General features: G+C 39.9%; 1 protein-coding gene across 4 annotated transcripts in view; it reads left to right on the top strand.

The window, feature by feature from the left end:
* Positions 1–18,713, top strand: part of elf2 (E74 like ETS transcription factor 2) — a 57,123-nt gene extending 38,410 nt beyond the window's left edge. For 3 of the 4 annotated variants that reach the window (XM_012959865.3, XM_012959867.3, XM_012959871.3), the window contains exons 5-10: positions 10,068–10,181; positions 12,303–12,476; positions 13,123–13,209; positions 14,118–14,310; positions 14,889–15,218; positions 16,384–18,713. In XM_012959865.3, the coding sequence (XP_012815319.1) occupies positions 10,068–10,181; positions 12,303–12,476; positions 13,123–13,209; positions 14,118–14,310; positions 14,889–15,218; positions 16,384–17,011 (1,526 nt within the window). In that variant the 3' untranslated portion in view covers positions 17,012–18,713. Of the gene's footprint in view, positions 1–1,112; positions 1,231–10,067; positions 10,182–12,302; positions 12,477–13,122; positions 13,210–14,117; positions 14,311–14,888; positions 15,219–16,383 lie in introns of those variants that run through there. The other variant, NM_001006749.1, reaches the window with a different exon arrangement.
* Positions 18,714–20,707: the final 1,994 nt, after the last annotated feature.

Raw genomic sequence — 20,707 nt, 5'->3', positions numbered from 1 at the left:
CCACCGAGTCCAATATTGTGGCTTGTAATGCCGTATTTGGACAAGCCACCAGTGGGTGTAGGACACTTTGGAGGCGATATAGTACATATGGAGGTTGGGTAGTCCCAACCCTCCTCACCCTTAATGTGTTTTAGCTTCACAAGTTTATGAAACTTAAAAATATGGGGGCTGAAAAAGACCAGAATGGACCGAACTGCTATTAATATAATGGCTTAGGTACTAAGTAGTTGTGAAAATAAATTGACTGACACAACGTACATACATTCTATTGACCCAGCTGGATATCTTGCAGGCCAGAGATATAACAGCCACATTTGCTGTCCTTCCTTCCATTCATTTCATATTTCTTCTTTAGTAGTAATATTCATTTTACAGGAGGTGGCATCCCTAGTTCTAAACTACAGAATTCTCAGAACTACTTTGACTATCATTCTTACATTATATTTGTATAGGGCCCTGACAGTCTTAATTACTCAACCATTAGCCTTAGGAACAGGGGTTTCTCTGGGGGTCAAAATTAACTTTGCAGTCCAAAAATCACACTGTTTTGCACCTCATAAAAAGCTTTTTATTGTATTAAATGGGATCTTGGGGCCACACACCAGAGAACATAAGAACCCAATTTTGGGTCCCAATAATAGTCATTGCATCGCTCAGACGATTTCCTGAGGCAGTGGGAACTTATTCTCTGGTCTTTCAACCCCCATTGGAGAAGAATGTGTCAGGGAAACATGTTATAGTCAGTGTAGCGGAATCGGCGCTCCAGGTTTGCACAGGTGGAAAATATTAGCTGAAATTGTACGTAGTACTAGCTGCTTCCGACCAAAAATATGCGCCGGGCTTCTGTTCAGTTTAGACACGTCGCTGTCAAGCGAGGCGTAGAGTTGTGGTACATCAACATTATGCCTGGATTGCTTGGCTGGACCATAGGGACTAGTGAGGGATAATGTGGCCAGGCATATGAGATGTAGCAGTGCGCTTCCTGTGTGAGACTGCGGAAGGATCGTGCAACGCATACACTCTGCTTGTAGCAGCCGTTCGCTTCCTGTAGGGTGCGGAAGGATCCCAGTAACCCCTCCTCCCTTTGCACGCACACACTAGGCGCTGTGTGTGTCTGAATCTCCGCTTCCTCCTCTCTCCTGCCAATGTGAAGCTGAACCTCCGGGATAAATATGGCGACTTCGCTGCATGAGGGACCTACCAACCAGCTTGATCTGCTCATCAGAGCCGGTGAGGCAGTAGTGGCGAGCGCAGTTGCATGCAGGGGGAGGCGGGGGCATCGGCTAGAGAGCTGCGATAACGGAGCGTGCACACCCGGCTCCCTTGCGCGCTGCTAGCTGCGATTAGCGGAAGGCGTGATGGCAGCCGCGCACGTCTATTTTATCCGCCTCTATACCTGTGTGGGGATAAGTGAATGGGAAGCAGGAAGTGATGGCTGCAGCCTGGCCGCAGCGGGTGGGAGGCCCTGGCACTTGTGCACTTACATCCATGCCGTGCAAGTGCAACCAGGAAGTGTGTGAGAATGTTGTCTTGTGCCACGCTGTCTGCTTTCTCTGTGCGCTCCCGCTCCGTACAGCCTGTGTGTGCGCCTGCATTTACTTACAGCCTCTCTCTTTTATGCTTCTTTTCCATTTCTCTGCTCACCTACTGGCCAACGGGGCTTCATGTTTGCTTTGTAATATAGATTTGCCTTCGCATTGTCAGGTGGAGAGGTTGGGTTGCGGGCCAATCAGCAATTAGCCAGGCTTTGATTTGCAGGGAGATGTGAGCTCACAATGCGGATGGAATTGGAGGGAAGAAGAGAGATGTAAACACGGAAGTGAGAGGCGGGGACTGTACGGGGCAGCCAGAGCGCTACTGCGAGCATGCCATGTGGGCTTGCCTAGTAACATTGCTAACAGGCACATAGAAAGCGCCAACGGATTCCACAGCGCTGTGCTTTAGGCATGTGTATATATCAAACATAACGGGCATTAAATAGAAACAATGACCGATTCCACAAGGGAAGAACGTAGTGTCAAAAACAGCTTGTCTCGAATTCGTGCGTTCTGCCCTTAAATCTTATATGGTGTGTAAATACATAGTTTCCTACTGAATAAACGGATAGTGCTGATGGCATAAGCACCATCTTTCTCTTGGGGGTTTCCTCTTTAATTGCAAGCTGCTTGGGTCGCTGGGTGCTGATGTTGAGTTACCCTACGTTTGAGTCAATAGAACATAATATAAATTCAAATAATACAGCAGAAATGCTGATAGATTGTGTTTTATTGCATCATTTTTATTGACATTTTAACTCCTTATGCACTTTCGGTGGCTTATTCCCATTGAAAGTATTCAGATTATTGCTAAAAAAACATTTAGTATCATAACGCTGCTTCCTTAATCCATCATCATCATTGCATGCCAGATACAAAGCTCCACATCCACCCCAAAAAAGCCAAAACGCAGCACATTGTGTCATTTAGCATTTAATGGGACTATTGCGTCATTAATAAATTCTCGTTCCTAGTCAAGGTTTTTGTAATATATCCAGTCTCATTCAGAGGTATACCTTGCCTTGTGCAAATGTCCCTTTATCTTTAATGCTTTGCTGTGGAATTGTGCTATATTACTAGGAGCATTTGTCTTTTCTCTTGTTGAGAATTGTCTTTTCGTGAGTAAAAGAATACTATCATTCAAATCATGCAACAAAACATTTTTTAAAGAATAGGCACATTTTCTGGTTCTGCTAGGATATATTTCAAACAACCTTCCTATGTGTTATAAAAGCAGAAAATATGGAATAAATTGTGGTTTTTATATATAATTTCTAATTAAATAGTGACACAGTTTTTGTGTAATGAAATGATCAGGGTGTTACTTTGTGGTTTGAATAACAAACAATGACCCCTGGACTTCTTTTCAGGTCCCACAGACATAACTGACTATGTAGGCCCATGTATAATAATGCCATCTACCTGACATATTAATTTAATTTTATAGATAATAATTTTCTCTGGTGTATCGGCTTCTGCATCTGAAAACCTACATACTTATGGCAGATGTGTCTGTTTTGTAACATATGTACAGCGCTGCGGAATATGTTGGCGCTTTATAAATAAATGTTAATAATAATATGTAGTCTAGTATTTTCTATAGTAATGTTTCTTTGGCATTTTTATACCCACTTTGATCCTTATAAATATCATGCATAAAAATGCTGTGTGTGACATAATCCTAAATCCATAATCCTTTGTCATTTCCATTGTTTTAAACTGGAAATGTTTTGATTTGTTTACATTTTATTGGCCCATTGACTTGCCTATTCATCTCACAAAACACAACCCTAAAAATGTGAGTAACTAGTACCCCTCTGCCAGCAATCTTAAAATAGGTAATATATGTTGTGGTGACATTGTAGCCAGAGGGAAGCCATTTCTGGCACAATTAAAGAAGGTGGTTACAGATTCTCCCTTTAGGGCTCTGGTACACGGGGAGATTAGTCGCCCGCGGCAAAACTCCCTGCTCGCGGGCGACTAATCTCCCCAAGTTGCCTGCCCCCTGCCATCCCACCGGCGAACATGTAAGTCGCCGGCGGGATGGCAGACGCGGCGGGGCGATTTCGGGAAATCGCCGGAAAAGCCTCGCGAGTCTTTTTCGGCGATTTGCGCGAAATCGCGCCGCCGCGTCTGCCATCCCGCCGGCGACTTACATGTTCGCCGGTGGGATGGCAGGGGGGAGGCAACTCGGGGAGATTAGTCGCCCGCGAGCAGGGAGTTTTGCCGCGGGCGACTAATCTCCCCGTGTACCAGAGCCCTTAACACATCCCTAGGTCACCTGTGTTTACTCTTTTACTCTACATTTAAGATAAAAAGATTTTGAGATAAAAGCATAGTGTCAGCTTATGCATGCTATTGTGTACTAAGCCTTTTTGTAGTAAAAGTTTGAATGCTTCCTTCCTTTTGCAGTGAAAAGACTGGGGAAACTTGTTAATTGATCATGGGCAACATAGCTGCAGGCTGTATACCTGGCTATTTAAAACACTGGCAGTTTTTTAGAACTGCTTAGAGATGAGTGAAATATTTTAAATGTTTTTTGTAAATAGCAAAACTTATATCAGTTCATGGGGTTACCAAGGTAATATTCATGGGGTTAAAGAGGTAATTCATCTTTAAATTAATTTTTAGTGTAATGTAGACAGTGATGTTTTGAGAGAGTTTGTAGCTGGTCTCCATTTATTTGTTGTGGTTTTTTTTAAATATTTAGTTTTTTTTTAGATTGCAAGCTTGTAAGGGCATGGCCATCTTTACCTCTAGTATCAGATATTGGTTGTTTTTGTATGTAAATCTGTAGGTTCTGTGTGTACACTAGGGATGCACCAAATCCACTATTTTGGGATTCGGCTGAACCTTGAACCCTTTGTGAAAGATTCGGGCAAATTCTGAACCGAATCCTAATTTGCATATGCAAACTAAGACACACAAAGTATAAAAACAATCGCGCACACATCGCCCATCAAAAAAATTTTGATTTTAAGGGTTCCAATTCAGTTTGGCCGAATCTGAATCCTGTGAAAAAGGCTGAATCTTGGCCGAATCCCAAACAGAATCCTGGATTTGGTGCATCCCTAGTATATTGTACAGCACAGCAGAATGTCTGCCCCTTATAAAAATATTCCGTAGCTGCCCAGTTTAGAATTTCAGCTGTACTCTGGTTGCTAGGGTCCAGTTTACGTTTAAAGGACCAGACAGTGGTTTGAATGGCTGACTATGAGTAGAAAAGGGCTTTTATAAAAAAAAAAGTAACAGTAAAATTGGAGCCTGACAAATGGAAATGATGGAAAGAAGCAGAAGAGGAAGGTAAATAATTTGAACTAGAAAAATGAACACCAGTGTTGCTAATAATAGAACATTATATAACATACTAAAATTTAACTTAAAGGCAAGTTACTTCTTTTAAGGGGACAGCAGAAAGTATTTTGGGATCATAAGTAAGTGACTCTTGGTATAATATAGGCAATGACATTAAAGGTAATTTTCCAAATGCTATTTTTTATGGGCTTGTGGGGTTCTGAATTTGTACTTTTTAATATCAAGATTATAATTTGAGAATTTAAACTGCTGTCTGGTTTAAATGTTAGAATGAAAGTTCATAGGAATAGAAAAATATGAATTAAAGTCTTACAATAATGGTATTGCTGCAGTCACTGTCCCTTGCAACCAGCTAGCATTTTATTTTTCTTTGGCCCGAGAATGAATAGAACGGCTAATAATTCAGCAAGCACAAAAGAAGCAAGTTCCTTAAATTCCTTTTATCTGCTGCCTCCTGAAAGTTCATTTATTAGAGCAAAATGTTCCTCGTAGTATTGTAGTTCTGAACTTCTAATATATAAATAACATATTTACAATATTGAGGCTAAAAAAACCTTTTCCCTATTTTAATTAAGAAATATCTATGGAATTCTTCTGCAAACATAAAGATAATGCAGTAATCTTCACTGGGTCTTTTGAGCATAAGAGCATTAAGAAGCTACTAAAACAAGTGAACAATCCACTGATAAGCCTTCTGTATAATGAGCAGCAAACCCTAAAGGTCCCCATACACTGGCCGATTATAACTGCAGATATCGGTCCCTTGGACCGATTCGGCAGCTTATCGGCCCGTGTAGGGGCAGAACCGAGGGGCCTGGCCGACCGATATCTGGCCTGAAATTGGCCAGATATCGATCGGCCAGGTTAGAAAATCCATTCGGATCGGGGACCGCATCGGCTCGTTGATGCGGCCCCCAAACCGACTGCCCCACATGCCTCCCCGATATCGCCACCCGTAGGTGGGGATATGGGGTTGAGATCCGCTCGCTTGGCGACATCACTCGTGTATGGCCAGCTTAAGTTGTAGCCTAACAAAGGCTTGTAGTATTGGGCTGTTTATACAGAGCTTATTATCTCTTTGAGCAAACTCTGTTTATAGGTTAGCTGGGGGGCAATGAGTTAAGTGAAAAACAAGACGCTGAAACACCTGAGCAGATCGACGACATAGAAATCCACTGGAGGGCCTACTAAATCCTGTAAGGTGGTACTGAGGCAGGGAAGGACTTTTTGCACAACTGTGTCCTCTTGTCAAGGCTCTTTCCCATTGTACTTCACATTGGGAACCAGGTGCTAATCAGGTAGTGGATTTTAACCAGAGATGATGTATTCTGTTAAGTGTGTTTTAAGGTGACACCCACCCATTGAATACCCAGCTAGCAGCTGGCTTACTGAGTGTGATGCACACCTTGGAACACCTTCTTGGTGTTCCAAGAAATAGAATGGCTACTGCATTTCAGAAGTCGTATTGAAAAGTTAAAATAAATGCCCCTTTCTGTCCCCCTAGTTTGCTGTACTCTTTGTGCTCCACAAGGAGTAACTTGAATTGCCAAAGTGAATGGAAAGAGTGCTTCTTAAAAGATTCTTGATTGAAGCGTTCATGACTCCTCCTTTTCTGTCAGTATGGTTTTCGCATAGTGATAACCATAGAAACAGCCATCAGTGACTGATTACAGAGAGGAAGCTTGCATATTCTTGGCTGCTTCCCAAGTATTGCCTCTTTCAAAAGGCCTTAACTGCTTATTGTCCCTAACAGAGACTGATTGGGTGTTGGTGAATTCATCACACAGGAACCCTGCTTCCCTTGGCTACGGTTAGGGGGCAGCTGTAAGGAATTAACCCTTAGCTAGTTTGTCAGCTAAGACAAGGAGTAACCGCTCTGGTAATGTTTAGAAACAAGATATAAAGGATTACCTGTTGTACTTGTCAAATTTTCATTATATTTATGTTTAAAAAGCTTTCATTGCAGTCTGGCAATTGGTAAAAGATGCACCAGTTAAGGTCTTATGCACATGGAAGATTTTATTGCTTTATGACTTGACTTGAAAAAAAAGTCACTTGGTCTTGGTAGCCCAATCGAAACTGTGCCGGCTCAGTTTGTGGGGAAAAAGAAGTTTGCAGTAGGGTGATGGCATGACAGCTTCTGATCTGATTGTGAGGTGGGGGGGAATTCTGTTATTGACTTATATACAACCAGTCTGTTGCCAGCCATGATGTGAATATCTGCCTAAAAATGCACATTTTGATTTTTCTGACCAAAATCTGTTGGCCATTAAAGTCAGTGGCGGGCATCTTTGGTGGGCTTTTCTTCACCGGCAGAAATGTGTCAATACATGTGCCATTAACCTTGAAGTTACCGTACGCCCAATATGTTAAAGGACCATTAACACTGATGACTGAAAGGGTTTTGTATTTATTTAAATATAATCACTGGTTTAAATTTTCTGTTGCTTTAAAAACAGGACTGCTACAGTTCAGCTGTGAGGATAGGCATTCAGGGTAAAAATTGCCTATAGGGCATACATTTAGGGCTGTGACACACAGGGAGATTAGTCACGCCGCGACAAATCTCACTTGTTGTGGACAACTAATCTCCCTGAAATTCCATCCCACCAGCTCGAATGTAAATCGCGGGTGGGATGGCGTACGCAGCGGTGCGATTTGGAGAGTTTCCTCTCAAGGCACAATTTCTTACACAGGGAGATAAAAATTCCATGCCATTCATAAAATGTTTTCTCAATTAAAATGTGGCATTTGTTGCAAACACATAGGTTAATAAGAGTTTTTAAATGAACAGATGGAAATGTTATATTTAAAAATAATTAACATTTATGGCTTTACTGGTTTCTTAATAAATTTTGCAAAGAAAAACCTAATCGGTCACTTTATTGATCTTGGTAAATATCAGAATATTAACCTAGCTTGCTGAAAGGAACTAGCATCCTCATGTGTTATCAGCTCTCAGGATTCTTCAACATATGCTCATGGGTAAAGTCATACTGGGAGTTGTAGTCTAGCAAGGTTAAGAAACAGGGATCTAGCCAAATAGATGACAAGCTGCCCTGTAAATCTGGCTGTTTGTGGCCATAATGACAAAGCAGAGTTCCATGCATGTGTCTGTGTCTCCAAGCAGCAGTTTCCTGATAAACAAGTGGCCTCAGCTTTGCAGGTAGCTGCCATACAGGCGCATGGGAGTTAATTTTGAGCATGTGCTGTGGGACCAAATTGTTCTGAATCACTTTTTGTGCCTTTTCCTTTAAAAAAAACTATTTGCAATGTGGTGTCCAACCACAATTCATTTTGGCCAGGGGTTAAACAGTGGGGGTGCAACATGAAGCTTATGGCAGGAAATGTGAAAGGTAACATAAGTACTCCCTGCAGAAAGATTGCTAATTATATGAAAAAGTCTTTCTGCAGTTGTGAGAAGGACTATGGAAAAGAATTTGGACATGGGCTAGATTGGCTAACATTTATTTTTTGCCATCCAAATCGGCATTTCTTTGACATTAGTTTTTATTATTTAATTTACTATGAAGCACCAACTTAGTTTACATAGCTGTAACTTACACACACAAACACCATACTGTGTATATAGCACCAAGTTTTTATCTGTTATGGGTGTGTTCTAGGCCACTTGCAGTTCATTTCCCAGTTGCAAGAAGCATGAGGAAGGGTAACCTAAAGATAGATGGAGTGCAGCGTTGCTGGCTGCTTGTTAGGAATGGCTCGGCCATGAGCACATTTCCATACATGGCCACAGCAATCGGAGATGGCACCTTGCAGGCAAAGTAGATGAGGAGCAGCAGGTGCTGACGGGACCGTGACATTAAAGAGCTGATAAACTCGGAGCCAATTCTGTGCGTGCCATAGCCTCTTTCACTTAGGAACCATACAGCAAGGAGCAGCTTAGCTACATTTTAGAAGAGGTGCCCTCGGTGTGGCTGCATTGATTTCTAAAAATCGTAGCTGGCATGTGTTCCTAAATTCAGCAGTGTCTGATGGGGATAAAACTCCCTAAAATATTTACCCTTGAATTTTGCTTTGTGTTGTGCCAGTTCCTTGTTAGTTCTCTCTGGCGTGTGTTTATCTCTTGTAAAAGCTTTCAGAAAGTTTGTTTATATTCTCAGCAGTGGCATCTAATTTGTAAGGCAATAAGTGAGATTTGTGCTGGAGTTTGTAAATCGGCAGCCCATGCAGGAGTTCAGCCCCAGTGGGGTCTAGACTTCGGCAAAAAGGGCAGGGAGCAAGAGAAATTAGGTGGGGGATGTTAGGGGGTGTTTGGGCATAACGAGGTGTGGCTGGGCAGGAGTATTGTGATTCATGATTTAAGGCAACCCGGACATCCATATACATTTTCTACAAAGTCAAATGTAGTGACGATAAGGATAGGATGATTATGCATCAGACATGTGGTGTGAACATAATTCCATTCAGTTTAAGTCTCACTTGTAAAATATATTATTGGTGACATGTTAATTGCTAGTGAAGTTTTTAACCATTCACTCTCACCAACCTGTTTTTCACAATTTATTTTTCTTTCCCCCACCACCATAGCTACCACAGTAGTTAGTCACAAAAACACAAGGGTGTATATAAGATAAAACAATCCAATTTTCGGTCACAGTCATTTAACCTTTTGCATTACCTTATGAGTGTGGTACAGGATAGGATCCCTTATTCAGAAAGGTCCAAATTACAGGACAACCATTTTCCATATACAAACATAATATAATGCTTTGCTAACAGGCACCACATGACAAAAATGGCCTTTTCCAGAATGTATTATTTAATTGTCCAGCATGTTACCAGAATATGATCATTTTCAGAGTTTGAAGAATGGCTTTTTGTTTAGTTTAAGGTCAAATATTTTATGTGTGGTACTGATTATGATGTCCAACATAATAGCCAGAACACTTCCTCCTTTGCAGCTCTCTAAACTGTTACCAGTCAGTAACCAATCAGTGAATTGAAGGGTGTGGCCGAATGGGACATAACTGCTTACAAACTAAGTGAATAGTTATGTCCCATGTGCCCCCCCTAAAGTCACTGACTAACTGAAAGGTTAGAGAGCTGAAGCAGGAAGTAGTGTTCTGGCTAATTATGTTATTTGTCTTCTCACTCCAGCAGTGACAGTAGTTAGCTATTTACTGTTTACTCCTACGTTTAACAATGTCATTTGGAATGTAATTGATTTATTTGGTTCTTGCCTGTGTTTTACAGTGGAAGCATCGGTTCATGGCAGCAATGTTCACTGCACGGATAAGACTATTGAGGCTGCGGAAGCACTGCTTCACATGGAGTCGCCTACTATCTTGCGAGATACCAGGAGCCCCGGTATGTGCACTTATTATCATCATGCAGTCTGTCACCTCACCACTTGCTAATGCACATTTTGTAGTGTTTTATTACTGGCATCTTTACCACTATCAGGGATATTGTTAGGATATTTGTATTCTTTACAGGATAACTATACCCTTAAACAATGTAGGTCTCTAGAAATATATCTCACAAAACAGCACATATGTAAAGCCCTGCTTCATGCTTCATCTAAATTAACCATTTTCATGAAAATATACTTTTTTTTTTTTTTTGCTATGTGCCATTGAGTAGTCCAAAATAGAAAATTTCCGTTTTAAGTCTAAAGGTCACTCTCTGGGGTCATACGATTCACGGTGCACACATACATGTTAGTTCACTTCAGCCAATTAATGGGCAATGTTCTGTCTTTTACTCCCACACTACTTCCTGTTAGAGTTGCATTATTTCAGGTGATCAGGTGAGCCCATCACTAAATGGTGGATCAAGGGAAAGGATGTAAAAGGGCAATATTTACTGATATATATATATATATGTGTGTGTGTGTGTGTGTGTGTGTGTATATATATATATATATATATCTATATATATATATATCTCAAACTCAACAGTAGAAAGCACTCACAGCTATAGCATCAATCAAGTCAGTAATTTATTTCGACGTACCATCTACGTGTTTCGATCACCACAGGATCGTCATCAGGATGATAGACAGGAAGTGAAGTGTCAGGTTAAAAACCCGCAGTATCCAATCAATGTTTATACAACATTAACCCATTCAATAACATGTGCAAAGTGTAATCAAATACCAGGCACTTAAAAATCCCCATATGATCAAAAATAGAATAATTATCAAACATCTAGACTCATGATAATACATAAACTAGGACATATCCCATATATATCAATGTAGTAAGCCACATGGCAAAGCTCATAGTGAAATATAATTTTGAAACACATATAAGTCAATCTATCAAGACACATGACAAAGTCACATGTCATATCTAAAAATTGAGTTTCTAAATATCACCATTAACTTCAATACTCATCTAAACTCATGCTAATACATAAACTAAAACATATCCCATATATATCCGTGTAGTAAGCCACTGATAAATATGGGATATGTTTTAGTTTATTGTTAAAAGGTAAGGATGGATACAGGATCGCTTCACTAACCTTATTTCTCTTATCCTGTCAGCTGAACAGTTTATGGACTTCCTTTTGTTTGCATGTATTTTGAGGGAATATAGTGTGGGAAGGCAGGTGTAGACTTGCTGTAACAGTTACTTCTTGTATATTAGAGTATTGTCTGATTTGCATGATGGACTTGAACATGTTTCCTAATCAGACATAGCAGGGTGGCCCTTTTTCCTATGAATAAGCTAAATGTTTTATGAAACATGTTTATTGCCCTTTTTGTAATTGGACATTTTAAATTGCAGTGCTTCTACTCTACCCTGTGTCTGCATAGTTTCTATTCATACACCTATATATGTGCTTAGATGAGGAGAAATTATTGGGTGGTACATTTGATAATCATTTTTAACTGTGTTTCCGTGTAAATCATTAAATTAAAAACAAAATTAGAATTGCCAGTCACACCTCCTGGATGGATTCCAGTGGCTGATAAGTAAATGGATTGAGTTCTAAATACCCAAGCAAAGCCAACACTTTTCCTGTTGCATATAGAAAATGTAGTCCAGAGTTAGCTCCAGATACATATACAGTAAAAAAGATGGAAAGATAGTTATACAGAGGTTTCTATTTTTATATTTTTTAGTTTTTTTTTTTTATTCAGTCAGGGGCAGGAAATTATGCATTTCTTTTCAATAATAGAACAGTTCAGAGACTTAAGACACAAGGATTGTCAATTAGATTGTAAGCTTTAGTGAGCATAGCCATCTTGTTTTAAAGGTCATTTCAATTCCTTGGAGAGAACTACAAACCAGGAGTTTTTAAATGGTTCTGTTGAGCATTGTAATTGAAGTTCTGTGTATCTTTAGGATGATCTTTCAACAGATGAGCTCCATTGTTAAAATCACTGCAGGATTAAGTTATTGAATATAACTTCAGAATTTCAGGACTGTATTGGCAATGTGCTCAAAGCCTGTCCCCATCATTTCTTTTCTTTTACAGTGGAAGTCTATGTTCCCCCATGTGTCTCCACTCCTGAATTCATTCATGCGGCTATGAGGCCAGATGTAATTACAGAAACAGTTGTGGAAGTTTCCACTGAAGATTCTGAACCAATGGACTCAACGTCCATCCCAATATCTATTGAACTTGGAGAACCGATGAAGAAGAAAAAAGGTATAAACTCTTCTGAAATGCCTTATTTGGGAGATTTGCCACCCACAGTAGCAACCGCTGCCATCACCCTTAAGTTGATATCCTTCGGGTGGTTAGTCACCTGCGGTTAATCCATCTGTAAAACTTGGGGGTGATGTCCCACTGTGTGACTAATCTCCCCGAAAAACCTTCCCAACAGCAATAATGTGAATCACCGGTGGAAAGGCATATGCACTGCTAAGTCGCCCCCTAGTGTCCTTTGCTAGGAAACTTCAGTAGACTTAGCAATGCGTTTGCCTTTCCACCGGTGATTCACATTATTGCTGTTGGGAAGGTATTTCGGGGGGAGATTAGTCACAGAGATTTAACCACAGATGACAAAGCATGCAGGGGGACACAGAGGATTGTCTTTTTTTTTTTTTTTTTCCTACCACTATCAAATGTCAAGCTTGATTTGTTATATATTTGAAAATTTTACTTATCAATGATATACTGTTATTTTAAAGATATAAGTAAATCACATTATCCTGCAAGTAGTAAGGGCAATGGCCTACGGGGAGATTAGTCGCCTGTGGTTAATCTCAGAGACTGCGGGCGACATATTCCCTTGAAATGCCTTTCCACCAACAATAAAGTAAAACGCCATTATATCTATCTTCTTGTACAGCTGGACGCAAACCAAAGATGCAACAACCTGCATTTCCCAATGGATCCCCAGAACTGGGAATCAAGAAGAAGCAAAGGGAAGGCAAAGGTAAACTGAAAGAAATAGTCATTTTATATATTCTATGTATTCTGTATATTGTGTGTTTCTCCCTAAGCTCAGTAACTGGCAGCAGCACAGAGCATGTACAGGGGATCAGCAGAAAGAAGATGGGGAGCTACTGGGGGTATCTTTCTGGGCACAGAATATTCCTGCTGTAGTTGCTTTAGGCTTTTTCACAACAAAATGTACAACATTTCTGCCCTTTTCATTTAATCTTTGGTTCTCCATTAATTGCATATTCAAATTTGAGAAAAGCAAAACCAATTGCATTACGTGCAAAGAAAAACCTGTTTAGTTGACCAAAGCTTTAAAGTCGCATGAACCAATCTAAACTAATGATTTTGACAAATTCTGCAAAAAATAGGAGTGTTCCAAGCATATTGCTTTGAACAGTGTCCAAGAAACTGGGTCACTTTTTTGCTTTTTTCCCCCCAAACTTACTGTTTTTGAGTACTTCACCCTTCCATACAGGCATGGCACCTCAGTCTCAGCTACTCGTCTTTTTTTTTTTTTAAATGTTTGTCAGCCCCTGAGGCTTCCCTTACAAGGCTCTTTGTTTGCACAGAGATGATTGTTTGAGACACCCCCTGGGTAGTTTAGTGCAGCTTCCTACTAAATTAATGCCCACTGGAAGATCAAAACACTTGTGTATAATTTTGTACCCTTTCCCAACTTGTTTACTTATTTTACATTATTTTAATAGTCTACTGTGGTCTTAAGTCCAGAAATAAAATTTTTGTCCCTTTGTTATAATATCTATAAGGCATTAAACCTTATGGGCTTTGGAATTTCCTTGTTTTTTGTTAATTTGGACTTCCAGATCTGATGATTTAGTAACAGTTGCTCATGCACAGTGATTGTGTCTTATGTTTTTTTTTGTTTTTTGTTTTTTTTAGGCAATACCACTTACCTGTGGGAGTTTTTGTTGGACCTGCTGCAGGATAAGAACACCTGTCCACGTTACATTAAGTGGACTCAGAGAGAAAAGGGAATCTTCAAGCTGGTGGATTCAAAGGCCGTCTCCAGACTATGGGGGAAGCATAAGAACAAGCCAGATATGAACTATGAAACTATGGGTCGAGCTTTAAGGTATTAAATATGAAAGAGAAATGTACACCTGTGCTCCTGTAGGTCAGCTGAGGAAAGTGCTTCTTTGTGTACTTCAGCATAGAAATCTAAAGTATGTTAAATGCACAGTTGTTTTTTGATTGAGTTAAGAATGCAATAGTTTTCCAGGGTTTAGAAATCAGAAATCTGATTTATAGAAAGCTCCAAAGTCCATTTTAAGTATATAATTTAAATTGATTAAATTATTTCATTTTTTTTTTTTTTGTAATAAACAGTACCTTATACTACATGGTAACTATATTGCATCAAATCATGTTGTTGGCAAAACAGTCCTTCTGGGTTTATATTTTATTTCATTTTTATTTAAATTATGGGGATCCAAATTCTAGAAAGAACCCTAATCTGGAAATCCCAGGTCCCATACATTCTGAGCAAAAGATCTAATGCCTGTGCAATCATACTCATGAAAAGAAATGTGTTTTGAATAGTTATGCTTTAAAAAAGTTGTGTTTCACCGTAATTTGAGACTTGCAAGCTGCTAAGCTTATATTAATGTTAACATTGGCCTCACTGATACTGACATTGTTTTATCTATGCAGGTACTACTACCAGAGAGGGATCCTTGCAAAAGTTGAGGGTCAGAGGTTGGTCTACCAATTCAAAGAGATGCCCAAGAACATTGTGGTTATAGAAGATGACAAAGCAGAGCCCTGTAGTGAAGAGATGGTGTCTCCCATAGATGACAAATCATTGGAGAGAGTCTCCATCCCCACCGAAGGAATCATGAAAATGGCAATGCCGGCTAGGCTAGAGAAGAGCCCAACCCAGCAGAGTTCTAATAGGAAGCCAAGACTGGTTAGCTTGTCCTCTCCTGTCAGTGAGGTATCACCTCACTCACCCACCAGCACCACGCCAACAGCACCACAGAGGTCAGTTGGTGTCTTCCACATTTTGTTTTCACTTAAAAGTGCATATAAATCTTAACACAGATCATATATCAATTATCTATCATATCCATTTATCTATATCTCTATCTTCTGTTGACAAAGACAAGATATATATACACACACACATGCAATTTTGTGCAATAAGCGGCTATAACATGCCCCCCCCTTAACAGATTTTTGACCATATGTTTTGTCTCGTCTGATTCAATAAGAATTCTACTGCTTCATTATACATTTTTCACAGTGAGTTTTACATGCAATTTGCTTTTTAAGGTTAAAACTTCATTCACAATGGTTGTCCTTTTATTGGCCACCACTGGCATCACCTGACTGTAGCTGGGATGGGTGGGAGCTACAGCATGGAGCTGGCCACTGCTTCTGTATAAACCATAGCAAAAAAGGGGGAAAGTTATGCTCACCAGTAAATTTTCAACCTTTAGATGGGGATGGAATAAAGTCAAGAGATCCTCTGCACTCACCCATTTTTTTTTTTTTTTTGTTAGACCTGTTGACATATAGCAGTAATATACTTCAAGTGAAAATGCATTACATTAAATTATAGTCATGTAAAAACATTTTACATTTCTTGTATAAAACTTTCAGTATATGTACTCCATACTGAACTCATCACGTTAAAGAAACAATGTTCCTATTTTAAATGTGTAAAGCTGAGTCTCCAGTTAACTTGGGGCTGCATTTGCAGTCATGGGGAAACCTCCTAGTATCTATCACTAAAAGAAAAATACATCCAAATTGCACTGAACAATCACTAAAGGCAGATGCCCTTTGTTCCACTTTTGTTGTACCGTCCGTTCCTACATAAAGACTCAATTCTTATAGTTGTGTAAAGCTGGAGTCTAATGTGCCCAGATAATGATCCAACATAAGCACATAAATAAACCGATGGAATTCTAAATCCTTATTTAAACCATGGGTGAAGAGCGTATCCAAACAAAAACATCCAACTGACTTTGCACTGCAGAATACATATATCCCAAAGTTGTTGCTTCACAATTCTGCATTACCTTCCTAAAACCTAAATTTACTTTTACGCATTTTATCATAGGTTGTCCGCTTTAGAATTAGTTAAAACACCAGCAAGGTTAATACATAACTTTTTTTTTTTTCTTTTCTATTTATTTTGTAGAACTGTCCGGGTGGCCATGCAAGTGCCTGTAGTAATGACATCTTTGGGGCAGAAGATTTCTACTTTGGCTGTTCAGTCGGTGAATCCAGGTTCTCCTCTGATTGCAAACAGCAGCCCAACAACAGCATCAGCTCCAAAGGTTGTCATCCAGACAATCCCTACAATGTTACCAGCATCGTCTGAAAGTGGAGACAAATTCACTGTGCAACCTGCCAAAATAATCACTATTCCAACTTCCCAACTCACCCAGTGTCAGTTGCAGACAAAGCCTGGATTAAGTGGGTCAGGGAGTTTAAATCTTGTGGGAACACCACTGACTGTGAGAGCACTTACCCCTGTTTCAATAGCTCATGGAACTCCAGTTATGAGACTGGCAATGCCAGCACAGCAAGCCAGATGTCAGACTCCCCCTAGGGTCATTAGCACCCTTATCAAAGGACCTGAAATTAAATCAGACATGGTAGTGAGCAGACAGGAGGGAGAGATAAAAACATTTCAGTTAATTAAAGACGATAAACCTGCAGATGGGGGCAAAACAGTTACCCATGTGGTTGTTGTCAGCACCCCTTCCGCAATCAACCTCCCCATTACTGTCAAACAAGAGACAAGTGTGGTGTGTGAAAAGTGACAAAGCCTGCCTGCGTCTCTAGAATTTTGTGTTAAACTGACATTTAAGAATCAAACGCTGATTAAACGAAACTTCTGGACAGAAAGAAGTGAGGAAGTCTGCGGAGACTTTAAACAAAGACAATATAAATATACGCAAATTACAAAAGAAAAACTTGACTGGAAATGAATTCTGTTCCCATGTTTTCAGTGGGATCTGTTCATGTTATGAAATGTTCCTAAGGCATCGGAAGAAAAAGCAAACTGAAAGGGACCAAAGTGATTGTTCAGATCTATTGTTTTCGTTTTTCAGGTTTTTTTTGTTACACTAAAAATAAAGAGGAACACTAAATGACATCGCAGGAGGTTGTTATCCCAGAACCACAGTAAATGTAAATGGTAAAGAAATGTGTACTGCTGTGTGTGCAGACAGCTCTCACTTCATCGGTGCTATGCGGGAGAAACTGCTCAATAAGTATTGTAGGCTAAATAAACTGTACCAACGCGCACGCAGGGAAATAACGCCCACTGAGTTCCGCAAGGGGATGACAGATGCAGATTTCATATTAAAGCCTTAGACTCGTTTTTAGTTTTATTTTCTGTAAAATAAGCTAACAGCTTGTTTATGTAAAGCAATTTTTATACATATTAAAAAAAAATGTAAAAAGAGAAAAAAAAAACCCATTGTACCTAGCACAGTATTGGTATAGAATTACACGTAACCTATTTTATACAGTAGTTAAAAGTATGATTTTTTTTTTTGTTCATTTTTGTTATATCTCTGAGTGTTTTGGGAAGGCCTGAAGCATCTCGAGCAGAAAGCTTTTCACGGGAGGGTACAAACTGTCTCATGGCGGAGACGGCAGGTCAGAGGAGCCTTTAAATGTAACATGCTTTTTTTGTTGTTGTTTTTTTTGCCAGAATCCCTTGCAAACATTTCAGTTTTTATGCTATCCATTTGAAAGGTCACCATGAAGCATGTGTCCATTTTTGGGTTATAGAGTTTGAAGCCTGCTATTTTTTTAGTTGAAGTTATGAAGGTGGGTTGCTTAGGGGAGGGCATGGGGGGTAAATACCAGTGTTCAGAATGAACTAAAATAGTTTGTATATTCAACATTTGAAGTATATTCTATTTTGTTGTACTCTTGTTTCAAAGTGTATTCGAGTAGATTTTACTGCAATATAGAAAATTAATTTGATTGTCCGTGTCCTGTCTTTATTTTTTACATTTTTGTGTTTTAAATGGACTCTCTTGTGGAATATTCGTATCCCTCAGAATGCCTTACAAATGTCAAACTATTGTATTTTACATTCTGTTATCTGGGTCAGTTCCTCCAAACTGCTGCCAATATGTTGGACCCTTCGTGCTATACAGTCAGCAGGATCTATTGGTCAGTGGTAGTGTGGATTTACAGGGAATTAAAAGGGAAAGTACAGAGCTTTAGTCAATATCCACACTATGATATGAGAGAAAGGATGAAGAACAGCATGGCAGCTACAGGCAAGTGGCTACATGGAGGCTGCTCTCGGCCTGGCTGCATCTGCACTCACAGGCACGGTCATTCTTTCATCACCATTTCTTTTTTAGATCGCTGCAGCCACAGATACATGCAGATGTGCCGCTGCGGATACCATGCCCCACTCCAAACAATCTTAATAAATGTCACTGTTCCATTTACGCTGCCCCTATGTCCTTTTTCCAAGGAAAATAAAGCTTTGGACAATTTTGAGCAAATGCCTCTAGAAATGTATGTTTCTTCTTTGGTTCAGTATGAAAAAGTGATTAGCTTGGATTTGTGGTATATAGGTCCCGTGGTCAGTATAAGTGTACATTGCAGCTATGAGACCCAAAGCAGCTACTAGTTATTCTTAATAAGCCGACTTGGCCAGCACTACTTTCTGTTGCTGAAGGATTTTGGCATACTCCAGACACTTCATGTAAGACAGGGGTACCCTACCTTTTATTATCAGTGAGCCACATTCAAATGTAAAAAGAGTTGGAGAGCAACACAAACATTCAAAAGGTTTCTGGGGTGTAAAATATGGGCTGTTATTTACTGTAGTATCCTCTATGTGAACTAATAGCCTCCAGGAGGCTCTGTTTAGCTGCATGAAAACTATGTTTACCTCCAAAAATACACACCTGCTTTGAGGCCAACATGTTGCTCCTGAGCCACTGGTTGGGGATCACTTATCTAAGATGATGTGTTTAATTAGAATACTCTTCTGCAGAAGAACTATTCATAGGAACGAGAACTAAAACTGTGAAAATATCTTATTTTACTTCTAATTTTTGTATTTGTTGATTTAGAAGCTTCAAATAATTTCCTAGTAATACAAACTATTTTATTAGAGCTCTACATTATATAGGTCTGTATAAATGGCCTTTGAACCCTGTTGATCTTAAGGTGGCTGATTGTAGCTGCTGATATTGTTCCCTTGGACCGGTTCGGCAGCTTATTGGCCCGTGTAGGGGCAGAAATGACGGCAATGCCCGACCGATATCTGGCCTGAAATTGGCCAGATATGGATCGGGCAGGTTAAAAGATTTAGTCGGATTGGGGACCGCATCGGCTCGTCCCCGAACCGACTGTGCCATTGCCGCCGCTAGAATTAGATTGTTTGGCCCCCAGGATCGAGTTTGCCTACATTTGCCCGATATTGCCCACCTGTAGGTGGGGATATCGGAGAAGATCCACTTGCTTGGCAACCTCGCCAAACTAGCGGATCTTCACGTGTATTGGTACCTTAACTTTGTAAGAAATAAACCCATTGTATTCTACAGAGCTTATCAACTAATTAACCTGTGCCTTTTTCCCAATTGAATAGCTGCCCCCTGTGGCTACACAGCAGCTTTTTTAATATGAACTACAGGTATAGTAGTCTTTCTGGCGCAAACACACCAGTTGTATTAGTGCAGCAGAAGATTACATTATATTTTAAAGGGATTCTGTCATGATTTTTATGGTGTACTTTTTATTTCTAAATGACACTGTTTACATAGAAAATAATTCACTCTACCATTGAAAATGTTATTCTTGAGCCAACAAATATATATATATATATATATTTTTTAGTTGTAATATTGGTGTGTAGGCGCCATCTCAGTGCATTGTGCCTGAGTCTGAGCTTTCAGAAGGAGCCAGCACTACACATTAGAACTGCTTTCAGGTAACCTATTGTTTCTCCTACTCCCATATAACTGGAGGAGTCACGAGTCAGACTTTGATTTCTTACTATAAAGGGCTATTCTGATATCTACCACTTTTAGCAATACAGGTGTCACAGAGCTGCTTCCCATTGTTCTGATGATTGGCTGCTGGGGGTGGGGGGTCACATGGCTGTGGCACCGTGGGAAGTGAAGAATATGGCTAGACCCATGTGAAATGTTAAAATTAAGTATATAAAAAAATCGGTTTGTGCTTTAAAAAAAAAAAACAGATTTCAGAGCAGGATTCTGCTGGAGAAGCTCTATTAACTCATGAGTTTTGGTAAAAAACAAAAAAACGGGTTTTCCCATTACAGTATTCCTTTACACTTCCATCTTTTTGGTGTTACTGTTCTATTGGTGGCTGAGAAGATGTGGGATAGGGAGTGAAGAAGGGGCTTCCTTGGGTGCCCATAACCCTAGGCCCAGCACTGCCTCCCCCTCGCACAGATAATTATCTTCCCATACATTAAAAGCCCTACACTAATCTCCCCTTCCAATGAACTAAGA

Source organism: Xenopus tropicalis, chromosome 1 (assembly GCF_000004195.4).
Source record: "Xenopus tropicalis strain Nigerian chromosome 1, UCB_Xtro_10.0, whole genome shotgun sequence".
NCBI classification, from domain to species: Eukaryota; Metazoa; Chordata; class Amphibia; order Anura; family Pipidae; genus Xenopus; species Xenopus tropicalis.
This window is presented reverse-complemented; position numbering and strand designations above follow the sequence as displayed.